The following is a 24260-nucleotide window of genomic DNA, read 5'->3' as shown; positions in this document are numbered from 1 at the left end:
TCCATTCATCTGTCGATGGACATCTTGGCTCTTTCCACAGTTTGGCTGTTGTGGACATTGCTGCTATAAACATCGGGGTGCATGTACCCCTTCAGATCCCTACATTTGTATCTTTGGGGTAAATACCCAGTGCAGCTGGATTCATTCTGACAGATCATTCTCATGATTCTCATTCTCATCAGAGGTCTAATGGATTATCTAGGTCCTTTGCTTCCCTCTCTCTCTCTCTCTCTCTCTCTCTTTGTCGATTCCAAACCTGAGATCCTGATCCTATTCAAGGCCCCTCTGGAGACAAAGCAGGGACCCCCAAATTCATCCATGGACTTTTTGGGGACAGGTGCCCAAGAGGAAGAAATAAAGCGTCTTGGTTGATAGTCATCTGGGGATGCCCATTGACCACCTCTACATCATCCTCCACTCTCTTTTCTTCCCAGCAGATAACTGAGGATAGACCCTCCACTGGTACCCATGCTCTGTTGTCTTGTTTAATTAGAGCCAATTCAGGAAACAGATGGAGCACTTTATATACCCTCTCCTCTGGGAAGGACCTCCCTATTAGATAAAAATCTGAGGAAAGGAAAACAGACCTGAGCCAAATCTTGCATCAGGAGCCGTCAGACCTTATCCTATGTTAGACTATCTTAGAGGTCCTTTCATTTCTCCCTCTTCTCCCCAAGAGACCAGCCCTGGTCCCAGTTTAGGGAGTTCTCCCACCTTGTTCCCCATGCCTCTTCCAGTTTCCATCCCTCTCAGACTCCATTCTCACCCAGTCCCTCTCTCTACTGTTTTGCAGATGCAAAGAGTCTGGCAGAAATGTTGATAAGGTAGGTGCCACATCGCTGTTTCCTCCCCTGCAGAGGACAGGCTTCTAAGACCCCACTGTCCTGCAAAACCCTCCCCCCCCAGCCCCTTGTGGCTGCTGAGCCACCCACCTCTGGCCCTTCTCCCCACAGCAAGAACAACCGAAGTTTTGACACCCCTGTGAAGGGGCCACCCCAGGGCCCGAGGCTACACATTGACATCCCCAGAGTCCAGCTGCTCATCGAGGACAAGGAGGGCATCAAGCAGCTGGGTGAGTGACAGGGGCCACAAGCTCTCTGTCCCCGTCTTCCCCAGGCCACAGCCCACCAAGGGCAGCCACCAGCCCTCACAGCAGTGCCCAGGGTTCTAGCAGCGGCCCCATCCCCACTCGGAACTCACTGAAGCTTCTCTCGAGGGCTGAGTTTCCGCCTCTGTCTCACGGAAAGAATTATTCCGTCCTTCCTGCATCTCAACATTGGATAAAGACAAAAAGAAATTTGGGAAGCCCAAAGAGAAGGACTCGTACTCATTGTCCTCCTTCCCCCAGGAGATGACAAAGCCACCATCCCCGTGACGGACGCTGAGTTCAGCCAAGCTGTCAACCCACAGAGTTTCTGCACTGGTGTCTCCTTGCACCACCCAGCCCTCATCCAGAGCACGGGACCCCTCATCGACATGTCTGACATCCGGCCAGGCACCAGTATGCCTTGTCCCCAGGGAGACAGACCTTCTCCCAAACAGGGTGACCTGGGCACAGCGTGGGGCACAGGTGGAAAAAGATTGGGCGGGGGTGCGGGGGAGGCTCAGAGCAGCATGGAAGAACAGAAAGAGCACTGGAGTTAGTCTCCAGACCTTGACTGAAGACTTCCTAGCTGTGACCTTGGGTATATTGCCAACCTTATCGCTCTGGGCGTCCATGTCCTTACCTAGACATTTTGAGAGAGGGTTGGGAGGTCTTGCTCTCCAAGGGCCTTCTGCCTCTAGCACTGTGACTCTGGACATAAGGATAGAACGCATCAAGGGCTGTAGGGAGTGAATGCACAGGAGGCAGCAGGAGAGGGGCTGACATTCCTCCCCAAGCTGAAGGGAAAGATGGGGTGGGGGGGAGGACCAGGAGGCCCCCCACTGCCCCCACGCCTCACCACCGTTGCTCTTCCCCTGCGGGGCCAGCTGTGCGGTCAGGAAAGGCAGGATGCTCAGCATCCCCCGGGTGCTTCTGCGGCTGCCTCTGCCCCCTCCCTTGCTCCCCACTGCCCTTCGGGTACGTGCCAGGAGCCCGAGGCTGAGTGCCCTCCGTGGGGGTGCCAGCTCTGGCTTTCTCCGTGCAGACCCAGTGTCCAGGAAGAGTGTGAAGGCAGCCCACAGCACCCGGAACCGGTACTCGAGCCAGTGGACTCTGACCAAGTGCCAGGCCTCCACCCCTGCCCGCACCCTCGCCTCTGACTGGCGCACTGTGGGGTCCCAGCACGGGGTCACTGTCACGGAGAGTGACAGCTACAGTGCCAGCCTGTCCCAGGACACAGGTGAGCCTGGGGCCGGGCCTGTGTCCTGCTCTCTCTCCTGCAGCTCCGCATCCCCTGTCCCAACCTCCACCCACCAGCTCATGGGGTCCAAGGCACCGGTCAGTGTTGCTTCCAGCTGGCCACTGGCTTACCGTGTGGCCGGCACAAACATACCTGACCTCGCTGAGCTCTGCTTAGTCAAGGATTTCCTTCTGCTCTCCCGAAAGATGTCAGAATACATGTGATCGTTGGAGAAAGAGCCCAGGGCTCCAGGGGGTGGGTCTTGTTTTCAAGAGTGGAAGATGTTCTACGCTTTGTTTGCCAAAGACCCCGCTTCTGCCCCCAAAGCCGCCTTCCCAGGGTGGGAGTGGGGTCTTCCGAGAGGACTGCCAGGCTCAAGGGCAGGGGAATGGCTCAGTCTGGTCTCATTTATAAACGAGACCCCCTTCTCCCCACGACCCCCTCATTTCTTCTTCACTCCGCGCCTTCTGTCTCTCCAGACAAAGGACGGAACAGCATGGTGTCCACGGAGAGCGCCTCGTCCACCTATGAGGAGCTGGCCCGGGCCTATGAGCACGCCAAGCTGGAGGAGCAGCTGCAGCATGCCAAGTTCGAGATCACCGAGTGCTTCATCTCGGACAGCTCCTCCGACCAGATGACCACAGGCACCAACGAGAACGCCGACAGCATGACGTCCATGAGCACGCCCTCGGAGCCCGGCATCTGTCGCTTCACCGCCTCCCCGCCCAAGCCCCAGGATGCCGACCGAGGCAAGAACGTGGCAGTGCCCATCCCGCACCGGGCCAACAAGAGTGAGTGCCCGGCCCGCCTCCCCCCTGCCTCCCCCTGCCTCCCCCGGCATCCCCAGCCTGGCAGGGCTCCTTGACAGTGTGGGCAATGCAGAGCAAGTACCCGGGAGAGTCCGGATCGGGGTCCATATTCCTGGCGCAGCCTCTTAATACCTCCGTGGCCTTGGGAAGTCAGTTAGCCTCTCTGATCATCATTTTCTCCCGTGGTAAAATGCAAATGACCGCATGTACTCCGCACTGTCGTAGCTGGCACCAGAAATGCTATAGGGGCCTGGCGCGCAGCAGGCCCTCGGTACGTAGCGATCATTCCCTTCTCTCTGAGGCTGCGCCAGTGTGGAGAGACAGCCTTTCGGGGCTCTGCCGCCCAATGGCCACTGGTCTCAATGCCATTCAACATTGATCCACGGGGGCCAAACCTCACGGTGGGCAGTGACCTCGCCTGACTGGGGGCTGTCTGACGCCAGGGGCCTGGCCAGAGCATATGCCCTTCAGGGTTGGTGGGACAGCTGTAGGAACACTGAGGGCGTGGGGATGGGGGTCCATCAGCAGACACTGGGACCACACCGTACCATGTCAGACCATGCGGGGTCTGGTCGGCCCACTACTGGCCTCGCGTAGTGGCCATGCTAATCAGGGCGCTCGGGGTCATCTAGAGAAGAGCCGAGGGTAACTAAGTACAAGGACTTTGGAGATCAGCCGCCCTGTATGACGCCCCTGCCCCTTCTGCCTGGGTGAACTGGGGCAAATTACTTAATCTCTCTGAAGCTCAGTTTTCTCACTTGCCAACTGTGGGCCGGTATTAAGCTATCCAGGGGTCTGTGGGGACTGAATGAGATCATGTAAAGAAAGTTCCCGGCACGGTCAACAGCTTAGAGGCACGTACAGGTGAGGATGCTCACAGAGCAGAGGGATCAGGACATGGATGTCCCGGGAGCCTGTCATATGGAGGCGGCTTAAGAAATCAGGAACGCTCCGCCTGGAAAACAGGAGAGGGATGGGGAAAGGTAGCTGCCTCCAGACATCTGGCAAGCTGCCGTGGGAAAGGCGGTGGGGGTGGCGGGGGCCCGTGCTGTGCGGGTCCTCAGAAGGCAGAATGGGGCTCCATGTGGGGAGTGACGAGCATTCCCTCCTCGGGGTAAGGAAAACCGTTCTGACAGCCCGCGCTCCCAGGAAGTCCGGCAGCGGAATGGAGCTGTCCACGGGCTGAAGCTGAGCGGCCTGTAGGGGCCATTCAGCGAGAAGCCATCGGTTTAGTGAGCAACTACTATACGTGCCAACCACCGTGTTGACGCACTTTCCTCACTTTATCTCACTCACCGCTCCCAGTAATCCCGTCGGGAAGTGTGATGGGCTGCCTCTCCCAGATAAGGAAACAGGCTCGGAGAGGTCAAGTAACTGATCCCTTCTGGATGCTTCGTTGCCGAGCCTGTGGAGGGGCTCCTAGGTCAGATCAGGGACAAGACTGGGGAGGAGGGGGTGGGGGAGCAAGCGGGTGCCCAGAGGCCTCTGCCGCCAGCATTTTCTGCTTCTGATTCCAGGTGACTACTGTAACCTGCCGCTGTACGCCAAGTCGGAGGCCTTCTTCCGAAAGGCGGATGGCCGTGAGCCCTGTCCGGTGGTCCCACCCCGAGAGGCTTCCATCCGGAACCTGGCTCGAACCTACCACACCCAGGCTCGCCACCTGACCTTGGACCCTGCCAGCAAGCCCCTGGGCCTCCCGCACCCAGGGGCCCCTGCTGCCGCCGCCACAGCCACTTTACCTCAGAGGACTCTGGCCATGCCAGCACCCCCAGCCGGCACGGCCCCGCCAGCTCCCGGCCCCACCCCTGCCGAGCCCCCGGCTGCCCCCAGCGCTGCCCCTCCGGCCCCCAGCACCGAGCCTCCGCGGGCCGGGGGCCCACACACCAAAATGGGGGGCTCCAGGGACTCACTTCTCGAGATGAGCACATCGGGGGTAGGGAGGTCTCAGAAGCAGGGGGCAGGGGCCTACTCCAAATCCTATACCCTGGTGTAGGGGCACAGCGAGAAAAGCAGCCCTACGCTCGGACCTGTCTGCACCTCCGGCCCTCACACACCAACTTGGCTGTTTTCCTGCATTATTTATATTAAACTGACAAAAACCAACCAACAACGAAAAGAAAAGCCCCCGAGTTGTGAACGCTTGTACATAGAACTCTTTTGTACAAATGAAACTATTTTCTTCTCCATGAAGCCAGGGCACAAAGAATTTGACAGTACAAATCAACCCCCACCCCGACCGCACAAAATACGCGTGGAGAGCTATATATACATATATAGGGAGATAGGAGCGCATCGACAAGCTATATATCTATATATTTCTCTCACCTTACTTTGAGACAGAGCCACAAAGACTCAGCAATTTTTCCTTCCGACTCACTCACCCTCCCTTCAATCTAGGTGGTTTTGACAAAGACCAAAATCCCAACTCAGAGACACTGCATGCGATTTTACTGTTCCAAGAAAACCAGGAGTTGCTTCAATTTGCAGATGCTTATGTGTTAATACCTTTTTCTATGAAAAAAAACCCAGCGCCGTGTGCAATAAAGGTTATGTTTCTACGTGGTAGCTTTTTTCCCATCTGGCGAGGGCCAGTGGGGAGGGAGGGAGGAAGGAAAGGCCCCTATACCGGCCCGTCCATCTCTCGTGGAGAGACTTTGAGAAGTTCAGGCTTTAGCTCAGCAGGTTAAACTTTTTTAAAGGCTTTCAATTAGCCAACGTGCATCCTTGAGCACCTGTTCTCAGATCTGTGCCGGGGCCTAAAGGGGGCCAGCTGTGTGAATTTGAGCAAGCTCCTGAACCCCTCTGGGCCAGTTTCGTTATCTATAAAATTGAAGCAACCTTGCGGAGAGCTCTGGGGAGCCTGGTCCGGGGGCAAGGGAGGGCAGGTGTCTGCCGGCTTCTCTCCTCCAGGAGAACGCAGTGTACCAGGGAAGCAAATGTAGGCAAACCACACGTGCGCCCTTAAGTTGTGGGAGGGGGAGGAAGAGATTCTATATACCCTGGGGGTCGGACCAGATCCTGAAGTTCTAGGCTGTTAGCGTGAGGGGAGGCCAAAGAGCAGGAGTGAGGTCGTCAGAGGTTGGAGACGTGAAAGGGGCTCATGGAGGAGGGAAATGGAGCTCCACCAAAGAGAATCGGGCCAGCAGACCCACCAGGTACCTTGCCCGCTCTTGGAAGAGATGGCAATCAGGCTGCCAGGTGCAAGGAAACGTGCACACAGGCAGGTGTGCGGAGGGGCCGTATCTGATGAAAGGCACGAGAGGGTGTGTGGGCCGGGCCTCCAAGGACGTGAAGGTTAGAATACGCAGAGGCAAGGGAAGGACCCCAGGTCACGGTCTCCCTCCTCCCTCCACCACGGCCAGAACCCCCGGCTGAAAAGAATGTGTGCCTAAGAAGTACAAAGGGGGTTCAGTGCCCCAAGTCAAGGCTGGGTTGTGGATCGGGCATCTGGAAGGAAGGTGAGTCTGGGACCTGCTGTCCTTCCGGAGCTGAGAGGAGGTACTGGGAAGGGGGCCGGAGGGCTGGAGAGGGAGGGAGGGGTTTGTGCAGGATGCTGGTGGGCTGTCCCTATCCCTCTGAGCCGCAGGGAGACCCTGCCTGGGATGCATGACCTTTAATAGAAGCACTTTCCAAAAAGCGACTCACTCCTCACACACTCCCGAGCACCCAGGGCGTGCGGGATACAGAGGAGCTCTGCCCCTGTTTCCAGTGCGCGGTAAGGCGGTGGGTGCCGTGAGAGGGTAGAGGGCAGAGGCCTTGTGCTCCTTGGTGACTGCTAGGCCCAAGGGGAAACTCCATCTCAGCCCCTGAGCCAAGGATCCAGCTGGGAGAACCGGCTAACAGCGGTAATGAGGATAGTGAGAAGGGCCTGCATTCCAGACGCCTGGTGACAGCCCAGCCACATTCCATCTGTGGGAGGACAGGACTCCTCCCAGGGCTGCGCGCGCCATCTGCAGGTCACCTCCCAAACTGCAAGCACTGTGATCCAGCCCCGGCGTTCTTCCTAGAACTTGGTTGAGAGCCCCACTCCCGTGCCCCCACACGCACCTGCGCTGGACACTGGGGAAACACGAATCAGACCCAACTCGGACCAGCATGAGGGAGTGAACAGATCCCCAGAGGCTAGAGTAGAATGGAGCCACCTGCCTGAGGTTGCAGAGGGGACCCCTATCGAGACAATACATTACAGAGCCCCACCCTACGTGATGTGCCAGGTATTGAGCCAAACACTTTCCTCGAATTGGCCCGTGTAGCCTCACTGCAGCTTTGGGAGGTAGGCGTCACAGGCTCCATCCGCCCAGGGGGAAACTAGGAGCTCCAGGGAGTTAAGTAACTCACCCAAGGTTAGAGGAGCAGGAAGAGGTGAACTCCGATCCAAGCCCAAGGCTGTCTGATTCCTTAACCCCAGAGCCACACTGCCCCGTGTTCTGCTCGGAGGCTGAGTTTCAGGTCCATCCCTAGGACAGATGAGCTGTCTGCCAGGACCAGGGGGAGCATAGACTTACTGTCCAAAGGCAGTCCATGCGGAACTGTGAGTGACTGACAGGGAGGTGAGCCAATACGCTGGGCTGGATGGACTGGGGAGCCTGAGAACTTCATTCTGCTGAGAGACAGTGAGAGGGAGGGAGGGACGGATGGACGGACGGACAGACTCCACTCTGGGGGCTGCCGTGGACCAGGCAGGATGAGATGGATTCGGAGAAGCAACAGAGAATGAAAGGTGAACGAGCCAGTTTAACTTGCAGTCCACTAAGCTGGACCCCTAACTATAAAACACACAGTCCAGAAATTCGAACAGACTTGTGGAGAATCCACACAGTTTTGTGTGCTGATCTCTGACTTCTGTATGTCCTTTAGCTAAACTGCAAGCCCACCTGTCTAAACCGAACCCGAAAGCTAGTTCCCAAGTCAGCCAAACCCCCACCCGCTCGCTCCGCGTTTAGTCACTGCTAAACTCTGCACCTGGAGCAATCATCCTACACACTTGCCTGCCCCTTTCCAGACCTCTCCTTTGTCCACCCCAGATGAGGCCACTGATCCTCAAACCACGGTCCACAGCATCAGCATCCCCAGGAACTTGTCAGAAATGCATATTCTTAGGCCTCACCCCAGACCCACTGGATCAGAATCTGCAGTTTAGCAGAATCCCCAGAGGATGCGCATGCACACTAGAGTTCTAGAAGGCCTTCAGAGAGACCACTCCCCTGCCCTCTCCTTCTGCCAACAACCAGAGCTAGACTAGTGGGTCTCAAACTTAGTCATGCAGCAGATTCACCTGAAGAGCTTGCTCAGGTCCGACTGAATCACCGTTTGTGGGCCTGCACTCCGAGCATTTGTATTTTTTTATTGCAGTAAAAGATACACAATAAAATTTCCCCTTTTATCCATTTTTAAGCTGACAGTTCCGTGGCACTGAGTACATTCACCACAACCATGACCCAGTTCCAGAACGTTGTCACCTTCTGGAACAAAAACTATATTCATTAAGCACTCACTGCCATGTCCCCTTCCCCCCAGCCCCTGGCCACCACCATGCTACTCTGTGTCTGTGAAGTGGACTACCCCAGGGATTTCCTATCAGTGGAATCATACGATACTTGTCCTTTCTATGGGCTTATTTCACTTGGTATGTTTGCAAGTATAATCCATGTTGTAGCATGTCTGAGAGTTTCACTCCTTTTTAAGCCTGAATAATATTCCATTATATGTATAGACCACATTTTTAATCCCATTATTGGACACTTAGGTTGTTTCTTTTGGCCATTATGAATACTACCGCATAAACATCAGTATATAAGTTCCTGTTCGAATCCCTGCTTTCCATTCTTTGGGTATATAACTAGGAGTGGAATTTCTGGATAAAATGATAATTTTATGGGGTGCCTGGGTGGCTCAGTCATCTGCCTTCAGCTCAGGTCATGATCTCAGGGTCCTGGGATTGAGCCTCGAGTCAGGCTCCCTGCTCAGTGGGGAGCCTGCTTCTCCCTCTCCCTCTGCTTATTCTCTCTCTCATAAATAAAATTAAAAAATTTTTTATGTTTAATGTTTTTATGAAGAAAATATATTTTTATTGAGGTATAATTGACCTATAACATTATACTGGTTTCAGGTGTACAACATAATGATCCGATATTTGCATACATTGCAAAATGATCACAATAAGTCTAGTTAACATCTGTCACCATACATAGTTACAAATTTTTCTTACTGTAATGAGAACTTCCAAGATTTACTCTCTGAGCAACTTTCAAGTATGCAACACAGTAGTATGAACGATAGTCACCACGCACATGACGTCCCCATAACTTAACTATTTTATAACTGGAAGTGTTTTTCCTTTTGATCCCCTTCACCTGTGTCACCTACCCCAAACCCCACCTCAGGCAACCACCAATCTGTTCTCTGTACCTATGAGCTTGGTTTTTTGTTTGTTTAGATTCCACATAGAAGTAAAGTCCTACAGTATTTGTCTTTGACTTATTTTGCTTAGCACACAGGTCTATCTTAGCCGTCAAGGTCTATCCAGATTGTCGCAAATGGCAAGATTTCATTCTATTGCAGGGCTAAATAGTATTGCATTGTATTCCAATAGAATTCCACTGGGCATTGTACCACATCTTCTTTATCCATTCATCCATCAATGGACACTTGTTTCCATTATCTTGGCTATTATAAATGCTGCAGTGAACATAGAGGTGCCTAAATCTTTCCAAATTAATGTATTCATTTTCTTTGAATCGATACCCAGAAGTGGAATTTCTGGATCATGCAGTAGTGGAGGGCATAAGATAGTGGTCTAGTTTCCTTGTTTTGCGTGTGGCTGTCCAGTTTTCCCAACACCATTTATTGAAGAGACTATTGTGTCCCCATTTTATATGTGTGCCTCCTTTGTTGTAAATTAATTGACCATATATGTGTGGGTTTATTTCTAGGTTCTCTATTCTGTTCCATTGATCTATGTATGTTTTTTTGCCAATACCATACTGTTCGGATTACTATAGCTTTGTGATATAGTTTGGAATCAGGGACCATGATGCCTCCAGCTTTGTTCTTCTTTCTCGAGGTTGCTTTGACTGTTCCAGATCATTTGTAATTCAATTCCAATGTCAGGATTGTTCTATTTCTGTGAAAATGCCATTGGAATTTTGAATAGGGTTGCATTGAGTCTTTAGATTGCTTTGGGTAATGGGGACATTTTAACAATATTAATTCTTCCATGAACAATGGTACGTCTTTCCATTTATTTGTGTCCCCTTCAATTTCTTTCATCAGTGTTACAATTTTCAGTGTACAAGTCTTTCACCTCCTTGATTAAATTTATTCCTGGATATTTTATTCTCTCTGATGCGGTTGTAAATGGGATTGCTTTCTTAATTTCTCTTCCTAATATTAGTGTATAGAAACACAAAAGATTTCTGTATGTCAATTTTATCAAATTCTTTGGTGAGTTCTAACAGTTTTTTGGTGGAGTCTTTAAGGTTTTCTGTATATAATACATCTGCCAAAGTGACAGGTTTTTCTTTAACAATTGGATGTCTTTTATTACTTTTGTTTTGGTTTTTGTTCCTATATAATATATAGTGTTATATTAGTTTCAAGTGTATAATATAGTCATTCAACAATTCTATACATGACTTAATGCTCATCACCATAAGTGCACTCTTAATCCCCTTCACCTAGTTCACCCATCCCTCCACCCACCTTCCCTCTGGCAGCCACCAGTTTGTTCTCTAGAGTTAAGAGTCTGTTTTTTATTTGTCTCTTTTTTTTCTTTGTTCGTTTGTTTTGTTTCTTACATTCCACAGGTGAGTGAAATCATATGGCATTTGTCTTTCTCTGACTTATTTCACTTAGGATTATACTCTCTAGATCCATCCACATCCTTGCAAATGGCAAGATTTCATTCTTTTTTATGGCTGAGTAATATTCCATTCTACATATATATCACATCGTCTTTATCCATTCATCTATCAAACACTTGGGCTGCTTCCACAGTTTGGCTATTGTAAATAATGCTGCAATACACATAATGGATGTGTATCCATATCTCTTATCTCTTTTTGAATTAGTGTTTTCATATTCTTTGGGTAAATGCCTACTAGTAGAATTACTAGATCATAAGGTAATTCTATTTTTAATTTTCTGAGGAACCTTCATACTGTTTTTCACAGGAGCTATGCCAGTTTACATTCCCACCAACAGTGCATGATGGTTCCTTTTCTCCACATCCTCACCAATACTTGTTTCTTTTGTTTTTAATTTTAGCCATTCTGACAGGTGTGATGTGATATCTCATGGTGATTTTGATTTGCATTTCCCTGGTGATGAGGGATGTTGAGCATCTTTTCATGTGTCTGAGGGCCATCTGTATTTCTCTTTGGAGAAATACTGTTCATGTCTTCTGCCCATTTTTAATTGGACTATTTGGTTTTTTTGGGTGTTGACTTGTATAAGTTCTTTGTATATTTTGGATACCAAACCTTTATCAGATATATCATTTGCAAATATCTTCTCCCATTCAGTATGTTGTCTTTTAGTTTTGATTGTTTCCATCGCTAGTGTTCTATTTTGATGTAGCCCCAATAGTTAATTTTTGCTTTTGTTTCCCTTGCCTCAGAAGACCTATTTCCAAAAATGTTGCTATAGCCAATGTCAAAGAAATTACTGTCTGTGTTCTCTTCTAGGATTTTTGTGGTTTCAGGTCTCACGTTTAGGCTTTTAATCCATCTTGAGTTTATTTTGTGTATGGTGTGAGAAAGTGACCCAGTTTCATTCTTTGCATGTAGCTGTCCAGTTTTCCCAACACAAATTGTTGAAGAGACTGTCTTTTCTCTACTGAATATTCTTGTCTCTTTTGTCAAAGATTAATTGACCATTTAATTGTGGGTTTATTTCTGGGCTCTATTCTGTTCTATTGATCTATGTATGTATTTTTGTGCCAGTATCATACAGTTTTGCTTACTAGAGCTTTGTAGTGTATCTTGACATCTGAGATTGTGACCCCTCCAATTTTGCTCTTTCAAGATTGCTTGCTATTCAGGGTCTTTTGTGGTTTCATACAATGCCTTTTAATTCTTGCCTAATTGCTCTGATTAGGACTTCCACTACCATGCCGAGTAAAAGTTGCAAGAGTGAGTGAGCATCCTGTCTTGTTCCTGATATTAGAGAAAAAGCTTCCAGGTTTTCACCTTTGAGGATGATGTTAACTATGGGCTTGGCATACATGACCTTTATTATGTTGAGGTATGTTCCTTCTATACCTACTTTGTTGGATGCTTTTTTCATAAATGGATATTGAATTTTTTCAGATGCTTCTTTACCTGTTGAAATGATCGTATGATTTTTAACTATTTGTTAATGTGGTATATCACATTGACTTTGTGAATGTTGAACCATCCTTGCAACCTTGGAATAAATCCCATTTATTGATTGATTGATCAAATCAAATTACTGATTGATCATTCTTTTAACATATCATCGAATTTGGTTTGTTAATATTTTGTTGAGGATTTTAGCATCTATTTTCATCAATGATATTGGCCTGTAGTTTTGGGGGTTTTTTTTATTTTGTTTTTTGTGTTTTTTTTTTGCAGTGTCCTTGTTTGGTTTTGGAATCAGGGTAATGCTAGCCTTACAAAATGATTTTGGAAGTGTTCCCTACTCTTCTATTTTTTGGAAGAGTTTGAGAAGGATTGGTGTTAATTCTTCAAATGTTTGTTAGAATTAACCAGTGAAACCATCTGGTCCTGGACCACTGTGTCTGGGGAGGTTTTTGATTACTGATTCAATCTCCTTACTAGAAACTGGTCTGTTCAGATTTTCTGTTTCTTCATGATTTAGTCTGGGAAGGTTGTATGTTTCTAGGACTTTATCCATTTCTTACCGGTTGTCCAATTTGTTGGTATAATTGTTCATAGCAGTCTCTTACGATCCTTTGTATTTCTTTAGTATCAGTTTAATACTTCCTTCATTTCTGATTTTATTTTTTGAGCCCTCTTTTTTTTTTTTCTTGGTGAATCTAAAGTATGTCAATTTTAGGGATGCCAGGGTGGCTCAGTCAGTTGAGCAACTGACTCTTGGTTTTGGCTCAGGTCATGATCTCAGGGTCGTGGGTCAAGCCCCATGCCACGGCTCTGTGCTCAGTGCAAAATCTGCTTGGGATTCTCTCCCTCACCCTCTCCCCACTTGCGTTCTCTCTCTGTCTCAAATAAATGCATAAGTAAATTAAATCTTTAAAAAAATAAAGTATGTCAATTTTATCTTCTCAAAGAACCAGTTCTTAGTTTCACTGATCTTTTCTATTGTCTTTATTACATTTATTTTTCACTCTGATATTTGTTATTTCCTTCCTTCTACTAACTGGGCTTCATTTGTTCTTCTTTCTCTAGTTCCCTGAGGAATAAAGTTAGGCTGTTTGAGGTTTTTCTTGTTTCTTGAGGTAGATATTTGTCACTATGAACTTCCCTCTAAGAACTGCTTTTGCTGCATTCCATAAATTTTAGTATGTTGTATTTCCATTTTCACTTGTCTCAATTTTTTTTATTTATTGACCGAACTGGCTGTTTAATAACCATTTGTTTAATCTCCACATATTTGTGAATTTTCTTCACATAACTGATTTCTAGTTTCATATTATTATGGTTGGAAAAAATGCTTGGTATGACTTCAGTCTTCTTAAACTTATTAAGGCTCGTTTTGTGGCCTAACATGTGATCTATCCTGGAGAATATTCCAGAATATACTTAAGAAGATTGTTTATTCTGCTGCTTTGGGATGGAATGTTCTGTAGATATCTGTTAAGTTCTTCTGGTCTAATGTTGTTGAAGGTGGGTGTTTCCTTTTCGATTTTCTATCTGGATGGTCTGTCCATTGATGTCAGTGAGGTATTAAAGTCCCCCACTATTATTGTATTGCTGTCTTTCTTTCAGGTCTATTAGCATTTGCTTTCTGTGTTTAGGTGCAGCTATGTTCAGTGCATAAATATGCTAGTATGAAGGTTAAAAGACAAATGTAGCAAAAATAACTACAAGAATTAGTTAAGGGATACACAAGATAAAAATGTAAAATGTGACATCAAAAACAATGTGGGGGAAGAGTAAAAATGTAGAGCTTTAGAATGTATTCAAACTTAAGTTGTTATCAATTTAAAATAGAGTTATAAACATAGGTTGTTATATGTAAACCTCATGACCATAAGGCAAAAACTTATAGCAGATACAAAGAAGGTAATTGGAATGAAACCTAAGCATACAACTAAAGAAATTCCTCAAACCACAAAGGAAGAGTGCAAAAGAAGAAAAGAACCGAGAAAAACTGCAAAGCCAGAAAACAATGAACAAAGAGATATTTAAGTACATACCTATCAATAATCACTTTTAATGTAAGTGGACTAAATTCTCCAATCAAAAGACAGAGTAGCTGAATAGATAAAACAAAAAAAACAAAAGACCCATCGATAGGCTGCCTACAAGTGACTCACTTCAGATGTAAGGACACACACCACCTGTAAGTGAAGGGATGAAAAAGATGACCCATGCAAATGGAAACCAAAAGAAAGCTGGGATGGCGGTACTTCTATCAGATAAAATAGGCTTTAACACAAAGACTGTAATAGACAAGGGCATCATAATGATAAAGGGGTCAATCCAACAAGAGGATATAACTTAGGTTTAACTTTTTGAGGGACTGCCAAAGTGTTTTCTACCAGGCATCTGTATTCTTAACAAGCAAGATGATACCCAAGCCTTTGTTCACCCACCAGATAATCCAAAGCTCTGCCTATGACCTGCCACTGAGCTAAGCACTGGGGATGCCAAGGCTGTCCTTGAGCTCAAGGGGCTCATTATCGGATGTGTGCGCCAATTGGCAGAGGCCTGAGGAGGGAGGTTTATGGTAAGAGGATATGTCAGGGACAGGTAGCGGCCTGCCAATGCCTCAGGCTCCCCCTCCCAGAGCAGTTGTTGCCAGGAAGTGGCTGCCCTGCCTGTGACTACAGTCCCTAGCCCCTTGACTTCTAGATATGGCCCTAAGACCAATTTCTGACTTGGAATGGGGTAGAAGTGATGGACGCTACTTTCAGGCCTGGCTTATGAAAATCTCCCTGACCACCCTCCTCTCTCTCCACCTGGATGTCCATGCCCGAAGTGAGTTTGGAAGTCACTGACTGAAGATGCCAGAGCTTCTGTCAGCCTGGGTTCCTGTACGTCTGTGCACATCAGAGGCTCCTTTACCCCACTAATGTCAATTGTATTTTAGGTGAGCAAGAAATAAACTTACAATGAATTAAGCCATCGAGATTTGGGGGTTTATTTTTACAACAGCTAGCATCATCTTACCTTATGCAGGAGATGAGAAGGAAATTGGTTCCCCATGGAAACCCTCCCTCCACAACCTAGATGCAGGGCAAACCTCCCACCCTGTGTCTCCTTCCCTTCCCCCTATATCTGTGCAGGTAATGGGTTGGGGAACAGCAGCTGGTGAGCTCAGAGAAGGGGAGGGCAGCTGTGTGCATAGGACAGGAGGCTGGGAGGACCAGTCAGGGCTCTGTCCTTCCTCCCGAAATCCACATCTTCTGGGCTGGAGCCGCAATGCTCCCAGGCAGAAGGGGGAGCAGCTGCGAACTCTGCATTACCCTGGAGGTGATCCACATTTGGTTGTAGTGTCTCTAGGAATCAGAGAATCTCAGGAGCCAAGGCCTTCAAGGTCACCAAGTCCAGGCTTCCATGCTAATTTTGAATCCTTTCTGCAGTCAGCAAGGGTCATCTGTCCTTCACTTGTATACCTCCTGATAGAGGACACCTCACTTCCCACGCCAGCACACTTCACCTTTGGAAATCTCTGCTAGCAAAGCTTCCCTCACACTAAGCTCAGTCTGCCCCTCCGACTTTCACCCAATGGCCTCGGTACCACCCCTTGCGGGAGGGCACAGAACAAGTCTTATTCCTCCTCAACATGGAAGATGTCCACATGTGGTACTCAAACATTGTTCCTAGCTGATCAGCTCCCCAAGAGCAGAGGATGGTCCCATTACTTCCCAGCTGCACCCAGGACTGTGCTCTACTTAAAGGAGCAGACATGTGTTAGAGAGATGCATGAAGGGTAAAAAGGGGGCAAAATGGGCAGGGAGTGGAGGATCAGTGGATACAGAAGTTTCATGAAATGTTGATTCTCCTAGCATGCTGTCCTAGGCTAGACGAAAACACTCCAGGGGCACCTGGGTGGCTCAGTCAGTTAAGCATCCGACTCTTGGTTTTGGCTTGGATCATGATCTCAGTGTCCGGAGATCAAGCCCTTCATGGGGCTCCATGTTCCATGGGAAGTCTGCTTGGGATTCTCTCCTTCTGCCCCTCCCCCCACTTGTGCTTGTGCTCTCTTAAACACAATACGATAGAATATAGTAATAAATGCTGTTTTGTTGAGACTTTATGTGTTAGGCACTCTGTTAACCACTTAACATGGATACTCTCATACCTTTACAATGACCCTGTAAGAAAGCGTAACTCCTGTGAACACAAAAACCCATATGGTTCAGTCTCAGAGCAGTGGAGCTGGTCAAAGAACTAGCCCAGGAACCAAAAGTAAAGTTTTAAATAACTAGTTATCTGCTTTTGTTTTATGACCCTGAAAGGATCCAAATGAATAGTTGAGAGTAACACCCATTAACACCTTTGTAATATTGTGATATAATAAATATTTATTTGGTCTCTGTCTTCAGTTGTAGGCACAGAGCTCCAAAAACCCTTGAAGTTTCCTGAGTGATAGGTGTGAGAGGAGCATCTTTTGTTATTCATAATAAGCCCCTTTCAACCACTCCTGAGTTTGTGCTAAGGAGGTGACTCTTGGTACGTCCCTAGATAGCTTCAGGATGAGGGCTGGTTGCCAAAGAAACCAATCACGTGATCAGAGGGTTGGAATTTTCACCCCAATCCCCTACATCCAGGGAAGAGAGAGGAGCTGGAGATTGAGTAAGTCACTAGTAAACAATGATTTAATCAGTTATGCCCATGTGGTAGAACCCCCATAAAAACCCTAAACAACAGAGTTCCAAAAGCTTCCGGGTTGGTAAATCCATCTGCGTTCAGGGAAGATGGTGCACCTCAACTCCACAGGGACAGAAGCTCCTATGCTCAGGACCCTTCCAGACCTCACCCTCTGTCATTCTTCATCTGGTATTCATTTTTATCCTTTACTATTATGGTGTGTTGGAAAGGACATTGTAAAGTGTTTTCCCTGAGTTCCATGAACTGTTCTAGCAAGTTTTCTAACCTAAAGAGGAAACCCCTGATTGATAGTTGATCAGTCAGAAGTACAGGAGGCCTGGTGGTTGCATCAGAAGGCAGTTGGACTGAGCTGAGTCCTGTGGGACTGAGCTTTCAACTTGGAAGGTCTGTTAACTCCAGAGAGCATCAGAATTGAATGAAACCATTGGGACACCCAGTTGGTGTCCCGAGTTGGAGAACTAGTTGTTGGTATAGGAAAACCCCAAATGTTTGGTGTCAGAAGTGTGAGTGGAAAGAGACAGTAACCCTGCTCTTCTGTCCAGGTCCTCACACCCCTGCACTCACAGCGCTCACTACCTCTGACCTTCTGGCTCCATTTCCCTCAGTGGTCTTCTCCCTGCAATCTCCTTTCTCCCAACGCTGCGTTACAAAACAGCAAAGGCTGGGTCCAGCGGCAGTAGGAGAGGTGGGAGGAGCTGCAAGCAAGGCAGGAATCCTCTTTGGGGGTTAGTGAGAAGGGGCTCAGAACAAATGTGTTCATAATTTTTGCCCTAAAGAGGTGTCTCCATTTTGTTGGCTAAGAAAAAAGCCAAAGAGGTTGGGTTTGTTGTGCAAGGTCATGCAGCTATAGCAAGAGGCACAGCCAGGTTTGAATTCCAAAGCCAGCTTTCACCAAGCCTCTTGGGACTCTACAGAAACCCAGGGAACCCCTGGAAGGCAGCAGGTGTTGCACGCTTTGTGGCAGGAATTGTGCTGAGCCCTGTGAGGGAAAAGCGAGGAATGGGGAATCCACGCTCACTGCTCCTTTTCCAACTCTGTAACTCTGGAAAAGTGGCTTCACCCTCATGGGCCTCCATTTTCTTTTCTGTGAAATGGGAAATGAGTCTGTGAGCTGCCAGGTTGGAGAGACCGGAAGGCCATAATGCAGGTAAAGATGCTTTTAACTGCGAAGTGAGGACTAGCAAAATGAAGACCATCCTCTCAGGGGCCAGATCTCAGGGAAACCAGAATTCAATCAGCCAGCCACGGGTCCCTGGGCAGCCAGACCTCAGGGAGAGATCCAAGACGCCAGGAGGGAGAGAAGGAATAGACAGAGGCTTCCCTGGAGGAAAGCTCAGGAAGCACCTACTCTAGCAGCATGGGGTGAGGACAGAGAGTCTGTGGACTTCCCTGGAGTGGGTGTAATCATCCCGTCCTCGGTTGAAGAAACCGAGGCCCAGCTTCTGGAAAGTCACTTGGCCGAAGCAGAGAGGTGGTTAGTGGCAGTTGGAGGGCCAGTCTGTCTGATTCTGTCCCAACCTGCAGCAGCCTTCCTCTGGGAGCCTAAAATCCCCAGGAACAGGTTTCTGGGGGTTGCGCAGGACCTCAGCACTGCACCCCCCAACCTCCCCTTCTGGCTACAGCAGAGAGAATGCAGTTATGTCCCAGAAACTACTGGCTTTCTCCACAAGGAAATGGGTCACAGGAAGGAGACAACTGTCAGCTCCAGGAGGTTGACAGAGATTGGGCTGCCTTGCCCTTGGACGTGTTCAGCAGAGGCTTGCTGATGGCTTATATGTCCATAGCTGTCTGCAGTTTACAGAGTGCTCTACCAGGGTGCTTGACATTGGCTATTTCGTGACTTTTCTCAGTGTGAGGTTATTTTCAGCCCCATTATACAGATGCGGAAACTGAGGCCTAAAGAGAAGAATCCTTTCCCAAAGATGCCCCACTAGTAAATAGCAACCAGGATTTGAACCCAGGTCTTTTGGAGGCATAATGTAGAGCCTTGGAGCCAGACATTGGTCCCAAGCTCAGGCTAAAATAATAGATGTTCAAAATGGGTGTATTTTGTCTTTCTCTGTCTGACTTATGTCACTTAGCATAACGCTGTCAAGACCCATCTATGTTGTTGCAAATGACAGATGTCTTCATTTTTTATGGATGCATAATATTCCATTGTGTGCATATAGATCACCATTTCTTCATTTATCCACCAATGGACAGTTGAGTTGTTTCCATATGTTGGCTATTGTAAATAATGTCGCTATGAACACAGGGATGCAGACATCTTTTCAATGGTTTTTGGTTTTTTAAAGATTTATTTATTTATTTTAGGGAGAGAGAGATTGAGAGTGTGAGTGTGAGCAGGGGCAGAGGGAGAGAATCTCAGACTCCACATTGAGCACAGAGCCCAACACAGGGCTTGATCTCACAACCCTGAGATCATGACCTGAGCCGAAATCAAGAGTCAGACAACCAACTGAGCCACCCAGGCGCCCCTCAAGTTAGTGTGTTTATTTCTTTTGGATATATTCCCAGAAGTGGAATTGCTGGATCATATGGTAGTTATACCTGTAGTTTTTTGAGAATCCTTCATACTAGTGTCCACAGTGGCTGCACCAGCTTATGGTCCCACCAACAGTACACAAGGGTGCCTTTTCTCCCCATCCATGCCAGCATTTGTTGTATGATCATGGCCATTTTAACAGGTGTGAGGTGATATTTCATTGTGGTTTTGATTTGCATTTCCCTGATCGTGAGTGATGTTGAGTATCCTTTCAGGTACCTGTCGGCCATTCCTTACATATTCTTTGGGAAAATGTCTGTTCGGGTCTTCGGCATGTTTTTAATTGGATTATTTGGTTTTTTGATGTTGCATTGTATGAGTTCTTTATATACTTTGGATATTATCCCCTTATCAGATACATCATTTAGAAATATTTTCTTCCTAATCCATAAGTTGTCTTTTCACTTTGTTGACTATATCCTTTGTTGTGCGGAACATTGTTAGCTTGATTTATTCTTGATTTTTGTTATTTGTGCTTTTGGTGTCCTATTCAAAAAATCATTGCCAAGACTCATGTCAAGGAGCTTTGTCCATATGTTTTCTTCTAGGATTTTCATGATTTCAAGTCTTACATTTATATTTTTCTTTTTTTTTTTTTTTTTTTTTTTGGAATGAGACAAAGATAATTCTTTTTAGTTTAATTTCAGTATGGTTAACATACATGTTATATTAGTTTCAGGTATACAATATAGTGATTCAACACTTCCATACATTACTCAGTGCTCATCATGAGAAGTGTACTCTTAATTCACTCAACTATTTCACCCATCCCCCCACCTACCTCCCCTCTGGCAGCCACCAGTTTGTTCTCTAGAGTTAAGAGTCTGTTTTTGGTTTGTCTCTTTTTTTTCCTTTGTTCATTTGTTTCTTAAATTCCACATATGAGTGAAATCACATATCTCTCTCTGATTTATTTCACTTAGCATTATACCCTCTAGATCCATCCATGTTGTTGCAAATGGCAACATTTCGTTCTTTTTTATGGCTGAGATATATTCCATTGTATACACATACCACATCTTCTTTATCCATTCAACGATTAATGGACACTTGGGCTGCTTCCATAGTTTGGCTATTGTAAATAATGCTGCAATATAAGGGTGCATATCTCTTTTTGAATTAGTGTTTTCATATTCTTTGGTTAAATACCCACTAGTGGAATTACTAGACCATATGATAATTCTATTTTTAATGTTTTGAGGAAACTCCATATTGTTTTTCACAGTGGTTACACCGGTTTGCAGTCCCACCAACAGTGCATGAGGATTCCTTTTCTCCACATCCTCACCAACACTTGTTATTTCCCATGTTTTTTATTTTGGCCATTCTGACAGGTGTGACATGCTATCTCATGGTGGTTTTGATTTGCATTTTCCTGGTGATGAGGGATGTTGAGCATCTTTTCATGTGTCTGAGGGCCATCTGTATGTCTTCTTTGGAAAAATATCGTTCATGTCTTCTGCCCATTTTTAATTGGACTATTTGGGGTTTTGGTGTTGACTTGTATAAATTCTTTATATATTTTGGATACCAACCTTTTGTCAGATATGTCATTTACAAATATCTTCTCCCATTCAGTAGGTTATCTTTTAGTTTTGTTGATTGTTTCCATTGCTGTGTAGAAGTGTTCTATTTTGATGTAGCCCCTATGGTTTATTTTTGCTTTTATTTCCCTTGCCTCAGAAGACCTATCTACAAAAATGTTGCTATAGCCGATGTCAAAGAAATTACTGCCTGTGTTCTCTTCTAGGATTTTTGTGGTTTCAGGTCTCACATTTAGGTCTTTAATCCATCTTGAGTTTATCTTGTGTGTGGTGTGAGAAAGGGACCGAGTTTCATTCTTTGCATGTGGCTGTCCAGTTTTCCCAGCATCATTTGTTGAAGAGACTGTCTTTTTCCCTTTGCATATTCTTGCCTCCTTGTCAAAGATTAATTGACCATATAATTGTGGGTTTATTTCTGGGCTCTCTGTTCCATTAATCTATGTGTCTATTGTTATGCCAGTACCATACAGATTACTACAGCTTTGTAGTATATCTTGACATCTGGGATCATGATGCCTCCAGTTTTGTTCTTCTTTTTCAAGATTGCTTTGGCTATTTGGGCTCTTTTGTGGTTCCATAAAATTTTTAAGATTATTTGTTCTAGTTCTGTGGGAAATGCTGTTGGTATTTTGATAGAGATTGCATTAAATCTGTAGATTGCTCTGGGTAGTATGGACATTTTAACAATATTCTTCCAATCTATGAGCATAGAATATCTTTCCATTTATTTGTGTTTTCTTCAGTTTCCTTCATCAAGGTTTTATAGTTTTCAGAGTACACTTGTTTCCCCTCCTTGGTTAAGTTTATTCCTGTATATTTTATTATTATTGGTGCAGTTATAAATAGGATTATTTTTCTTAATTTCTCTTTCTGCTATTTCATTATTAGTGTATAGAAATGCAATGGATTTCTGTATATTAATTTTGTATTCTTCAACCCTACTGAATCCATTTATCAGTTCTAATAGTATTTTGGTGGAGTTTTAGGGTTTTCTATGTATAGTATCATGTCATCTGCAAATAGTGAAAGTTTTTCTTCTTTCTTACCAATTTAGATGCCTTTGATTTCTTGTCTGATTGTTGTGGCCAGGACTTCTAGTGCTATGTTCAATAAAAGTGGCTAGAGTGGATATCCTTGTCTTGTTCCTGATCTTAAAGGAAAGCGCTCAGTTTTTCCCCGTTGAGTATGATGTTAGCTGTGGGTTTTCATGTATGGCCTTTATTATGTTGAGGTATGTTCCCTCTAAACCCACTTTGTTGAGAGATTTGGTCAAGAAAGGATGTTGAATTTTGCCAAATGCTTTTTATGCATCTATTGAGATGATCATATGATTTTTACCCTTCATTTTGTTAATGTGGTGCATCACTTTGGCAGACTTGCAAATATTGAACTATCCTTGTATTCCCCACAATAAATCTCACTTGATGATTTGATTGCTATGGCTTTATAGTATATCTTGAAATCAAGAAGTATGATACCTCCTGCTTTGTTCTTTATCAGGATTGCATTGGCTATTCAGGGGTTTTCGTGGTTCCATATAAATTTTAAGATTGTTTTTTCTACTTCTGTAAAAAATGTTATTGAAATCTTGATAGGGATTACAATGAATCTACAGATGGCTTTGGGTAGTATTGAAATTTTAACATTAATTCTTCCAATTCATAAACATGGAATACCTTTCCATCTATTTGTGTCTTCTTCAATTTCTTTCATCAATGTCTTATAGTATTCAGAGTAGAGATTTTTCACCTCCTTGATTAAGTTTATTGTTAAGTATTTTATTGTTTCAATGCTATTGTAAATGGGTCATTTTCTTTATTTTTCACAGAATTTGTTGGTAGTGTATAGACAGCTACTGATTTTTGTATGTTAATTTTGTATCCTGAAACTTTTCTGAATTTATTGGTTAGATCTAACAGTTTTTTTGGTGGAGTCTTTAGGATTTTCTCTATATAAAATCATGTCATCTGCAAATAGAGACAGTTTTACCTCTTCCTTAACAATGCTGAGCCTTTTCTCTTTCATGCCTGATGGCTCTAACAAGGACTTCCAGTACTATATTGAATAGGAGTGGTGGGAGTGGACACCCTTGTCTTATTCCTGGTCTTAGAGGAAAAGCTTTGAACCTTTCATCATTGAGCATGATGTTAGCTATGGACTTACCATATACAGCCTTTAATATACTTAGGTACATTCCTTCCCTACCTGATTTATCATGAATGGATGTTAAATTTTGTCAAATGCTTTTTCTGCATCTAATAAGATTATTGCATGACTTTTTTTTCTTTATTAATGTGATGTATCACATTGATATGCATATGTTGAACCATCTTGCATCCCAGGCATAAATCGCACTTGGGTGAGTAATCCTTTTAGTGTTCTATGAATTCTGTTTGCTAGTATTTTATTGAGAATTTTTACATTTATATTCAGCAGGGATATTGACCTATAGTTTTCTTTTCTGATAGTATCTTTTTCTTTGGTATCAAGTTAATGCTGACCTCACAAGCTGAGCTTGGAAGTGTACCCAACTTTTCAGTTTTTTTAAAGAGTTTGAGAAGGATTGGCATTAATTATTTTCTAAAGATTTTATTTATTTATTTATTTGAGAGAGAGAGTGCACATGTGCATGAGTTGGGGGGAGAGGGAGAGGGAGAAGCAGACTCACCCCTGAGCAGGGAGCCTGATGCAAGGCTCATTCCCGGGACCCCAAGGTCATAACCTCAGGCAAAGGCAGCCACTTAACCGACTGAGCCACCCAGGCACGCCCTAGCATTAATTCTTTAAATATTTGATAAAATTCACCAGTGAAGCCACCCAGCCTTGGCTTTTCATCATTGAGAAATTTTTTTTATTACTGATTTAATCTCCTTACTAGTGATTAGCTGTGCAGACTTTTATTTCTTCCTGATTCAGTCTTGGCAGTTTGTACATTTCTAGAATTTTTCCATTTCTTTTTGGTTGCCCAGATTGTTGGTATATAGTTGTTCATAGTTGCCTCTTATGATCCTTGTATTTCTGTGGTGTCAGTTGTA

At 45.5% G+C, this 24260-nt stretch overlaps 1 protein-coding gene across 2 annotated transcripts in view; it reads left to right on the top strand.

Moving 5' to 3' along the window:
- The window catches only part of DSCAML1 (DS cell adhesion molecule like 1), a 339429-nt gene extending 333672 nt beyond the window's left edge, over positions 1–5757 (top strand). For both annotated transcript variants that reach the window (XM_032427811.1, XM_032427812.1), the window contains exons 28-33: positions 794–824; positions 954–1072; positions 1349–1501; positions 2130–2324; positions 2804–3115; positions 4651–5757. In XM_032427811.1, the coding sequence (XP_032283702.1) occupies positions 794–824; positions 954–1072; positions 1349–1501; positions 2130–2324; positions 2804–3115; positions 4651–5126 (1286 nt within the window). In that variant the 3' untranslated portion in view covers positions 5127–5757. The remainder of the gene's footprint in view (positions 1–793; positions 825–953; positions 1073–1348; positions 1502–2129; positions 2325–2803; positions 3116–4650) is intronic.
- The last annotated feature ends 18503 nt before the right edge of the window (positions 5758–24260 follow it).

The sequence above is a fragment of the Phoca vitulina genome, unplaced genomic scaffold (assembly GCF_004348235.1).
Source record: "Phoca vitulina isolate PV1807 unplaced genomic scaffold, GSC_HSeal_1.0 scaffold38, whole genome shotgun sequence".
Lineage (NCBI taxonomy): Eukaryota > Metazoa > Chordata > Mammalia > Carnivora > Phocidae > Phoca > Phoca vitulina.
The sequence above is the reverse complement of the archived record's forward strand: the minus strand, read 5'-3'. Positions and strand labels throughout refer to the sequence as shown.